General features: G+C 32.5%; 1 protein-coding gene across 1 annotated transcript in view; it reads left to right on the top strand.

Annotated features, from left to right (window-relative positions):
- The first annotated feature begins 505 nt into the window (after positions 1-505).
- The window catches only part of LOC115233083 (acyl-coenzyme A thioesterase 13-like), an 18,384-nt gene continuing 15,562 nt past the window's right edge, over positions 506-3,327 (top strand). Inside the window, exon 1 of the mRNA XM_029803302.1 lies at positions 506-734. Within this exon, the coding sequence (XP_029659162.1) occupies positions 654-734 (81 nt within the window). The 5' untranslated portion in view covers positions 506-653. The remainder of the gene's footprint in view (positions 735-3,327) is intronic.

Below are 3,327 nucleotides of genomic sequence, written 5' to 3'. Positions count from 1 at the left end.
AATTTTTCCACGAACCACGAAACGCAGTCCGTACTGCGGCGAGAACGATACGCGGATAACAATTCGTCATACGAACAATGTATATAACAAGCTACGCTAAATACTTGATGATGTTGAAACGTGTACGTAGACGTCATCGGATCACCGTCAGTCTTCCTCAGCACGCACTCCAAGTCGGCGTATACGACGAATGGAAGCCGCTCCTTTCTGTTGTAGTTGTCGAAGCTGAGCCATTTGTCCTTTGTGCGATTGCAACTTGTCGTCGGATCCAAAATAGTGTAAACATCTGTAAAAAAAGAAATAATTAATTTTTTTTTCGTATATTTTATATATTGCATTTTTATTAAATATACGTACCGATTGCAGATATATATAGTTTTTCCCTTTCCCATTCTTAAAACAAAAAGTATAAATCATAAAAAGCAATGCTAAATGATAATTTTAACTTAAAAGGGGATTCACATACTGTAAAATGGACGTAGAGGCGCTGCTGTACGGGACCGAAAGCTATCGTACGAAAAACGCTGGGATGGTCGCTCTCAGGCTTCTCTCTGCTATTAACCTCTCGTGGGAGTATGTACTATTTAATTTCGTGCATGTGATGATTAAAAGAGATATAAGATAAAGTCCAAGATAATCCAAGGGAATCGATCATGTCGCAAAAGGCGAAATTGGTGCACACCTTCATCGAGAGAGCGATAAACGGCAAAGGTTTTGATCGATGTATGAAAAATGTAAGTCTCCAAATTTTATTAAATTATAATAGCTTTCCTGGCTATTAAGCGGTTATTTGAATTAACCGCAGAAAGTTAAGGATGCGTAGAAAGTCGGGAGATGCCGGGAATAAGGCTAACGGAAAGGATTGTTCTTGAGAATGATGGTCACCGGAAAATACTCCGTGGCTGGTAAATAACTTCAAATATGAATATATTCTACCAAATGCACTAACGGATACAAATCTCTTCGGGTCTAGTCTACGAACAGTCGTGTATTCGCGAACAAAACACCTTCTATGGAAAACGCTTAGCTATCGCTTAACGACTCGAAGGACAAACACCGAATGGCGTCCGCACGCGCTCCTCGCTTCTCTCACACCGCTCACACACACTCCGGCGCTGTAGTCGGCAAACAGCCAATCACACTTGCAGTTGCCGCTGCGCGCGCAACCTACAAAGCCTCTAACCCACCTACCATATAACACTAGGTAAGGTGTAACCTTACAAAATCATCAATATCTAATCTATAATACTATATATAAATTAAATGTAATCTATACACCAATGAAATTTATGATTCAGTTGTTTCCAAGTTGTATAATATAATTTAGCTTGAATATGTTTATTTTAAGCAAAACGATATATCAATTTTCATCGCTGGAATAATACTAAAGATATTTTTTAAGGCCACTTATTTCTTTCTTACATCTTTTTCACTTATCTTTTAGTAGAATTCAATAAGCACAACTTTTTAATAAAAGAAAATTTTGTTACAGATTGCGCGCGCGCAGATTCTGCTCGGTTCCTGCCATCAATCTGACGTCAAATCATGTTAGCAGATCCTGCTCGGTTTCTGCTGCCAATCTCAGATTCTGTGAGCAGGCTCTGCTGGCAGATCATTAGACCAATGCGGACATAACAGATGCCAAATTGCTAGCAAGAACTGAGGAAATCTGTTGTCAATCTGCTGGCATATTGCGCGCATTTTGCTTTCTGGGTAGTTATCAGATTTTAGTGTGAGAATTCACATAATAAAATTATCATTACTAATCATAATTTGATATTTTGTGTTCTTTATTATTCTTTTCTGATTAGTAATCTATGTATATCTACCATGAAAGTAAGAAATGCACATGCTAACCGATTCAATAACAGTTTCTCAATGAAAAAATTATCAAAATTTATCCGAATTAATACATTTATGAAATTGAAACTATTGCAACGTATCCGACATTTTATGACAAAAGATGTAAAAATAAAGGCTCTCTCATTGAATTGAATTCATTGAAAACATTGCATGGAATTTTTAATGGTAATTTATCATATTTAATCGTGAGAGAATATTTTGTGTTCTCTGTCATTTTTTCTGAATAATAATCGGCAGCAAAGAAAGTTGAAGAATAGAATATTATAGGATTCAATTCATGTTGTATTAGATTGTATTGAAACAGATAGATTGAATATAAGAAATTTTAATATTGTTTCACATATATAAATATTAATCTTATAGGACAGCAAAGAAAATTAAAGAATAGAATATTATAGGATTCAATTCATGTTGTATATTGGATTGTATTGAAACAGATAAACTGAATATAACAAATTTTAATATTGTTTCATATATATAAATATTCATTAAACTTATAGAATAGCAGAGGGAGTTGATGAATAGGATGTTACAGGATTCAATTCAGATAGAGTTTGTATGAATTGGATTGTATCACATTGAAATATATAAATGATTGTGTTTCATAAATTATCATTGAATAACATGTGTAAATGCTGATTATTTGGATAGGATAACATGAAAATTTGAACAATGTTATAGAATATAATATAATGTTTGTATGTAATAGTATTGAAATCATTAAACTGCTATTAATAAATTTTCATATAGATTCACATTCACGAATATTTATTTTTTATAAAAGATTAATATTGGTTACTATAGGAAAAACATAATAAGATTTATCAGAGATATATGTATAGAATAATATAGCTTTGCATAGATCATGCATAATAAATCTTCTTATTGGTTAATATATTGATATTTTTGATTCGTATTGGAAAACATTAGAAAAGAATAATCAATATATGGTAAATTTATCATAATTTTGCATTGCTGGTCTACTGAAACAATGTGTAGAATAGGGAATTCAAAATCACGAACGATTCGGATAGCGAAGTTTTTCTATCGTTTTCTACCCACCATTTTAAGCAGGGATGTATGTATGTATGTATGTGTGTATGTGTGTATGTGTGTATGTACGCAATATATTGTAAAACCTCTAACTTCCGCAATTTTTGAGATATCGGATTAAATTTTTTTTACATGGATAGAGTATCATTCAAGGATGGTTGGTATTGAATTTGGTGAGAATCGATGAAAAGGTTCATTTTTTATAAAATTTTTAATTGTTTGGGAAATGTCTGTATACATTGTAACTTTCGCAAATTTTGAGATATCAGGTTAAATTTTTTTACATGGATAAAGTATTATTAAAGGATGGTTGCTACTGAATTTGGTGAGTATCGGTGAAAGGATTTATTTTTTATAAAATTTTGAATTTTTTGAGAAATGTCTGTACACGCTGTAACTTTCAGAAAATTT

This window comes from Formica exsecta, unplaced genomic scaffold (assembly GCF_003651465.1).
Source record: "Formica exsecta isolate Colony F162 unplaced genomic scaffold, ASM365146v1 scaffold16, whole genome shotgun sequence".
In the NCBI taxonomy this organism is placed as follows: Eukaryota; Metazoa; Arthropoda; class Insecta; order Hymenoptera; family Formicidae; genus Formica; species Formica exsecta.
The sequence above is the reverse complement of the archived record's forward strand: the minus strand, read 5'-3'. Positions and strand labels throughout refer to the sequence as shown.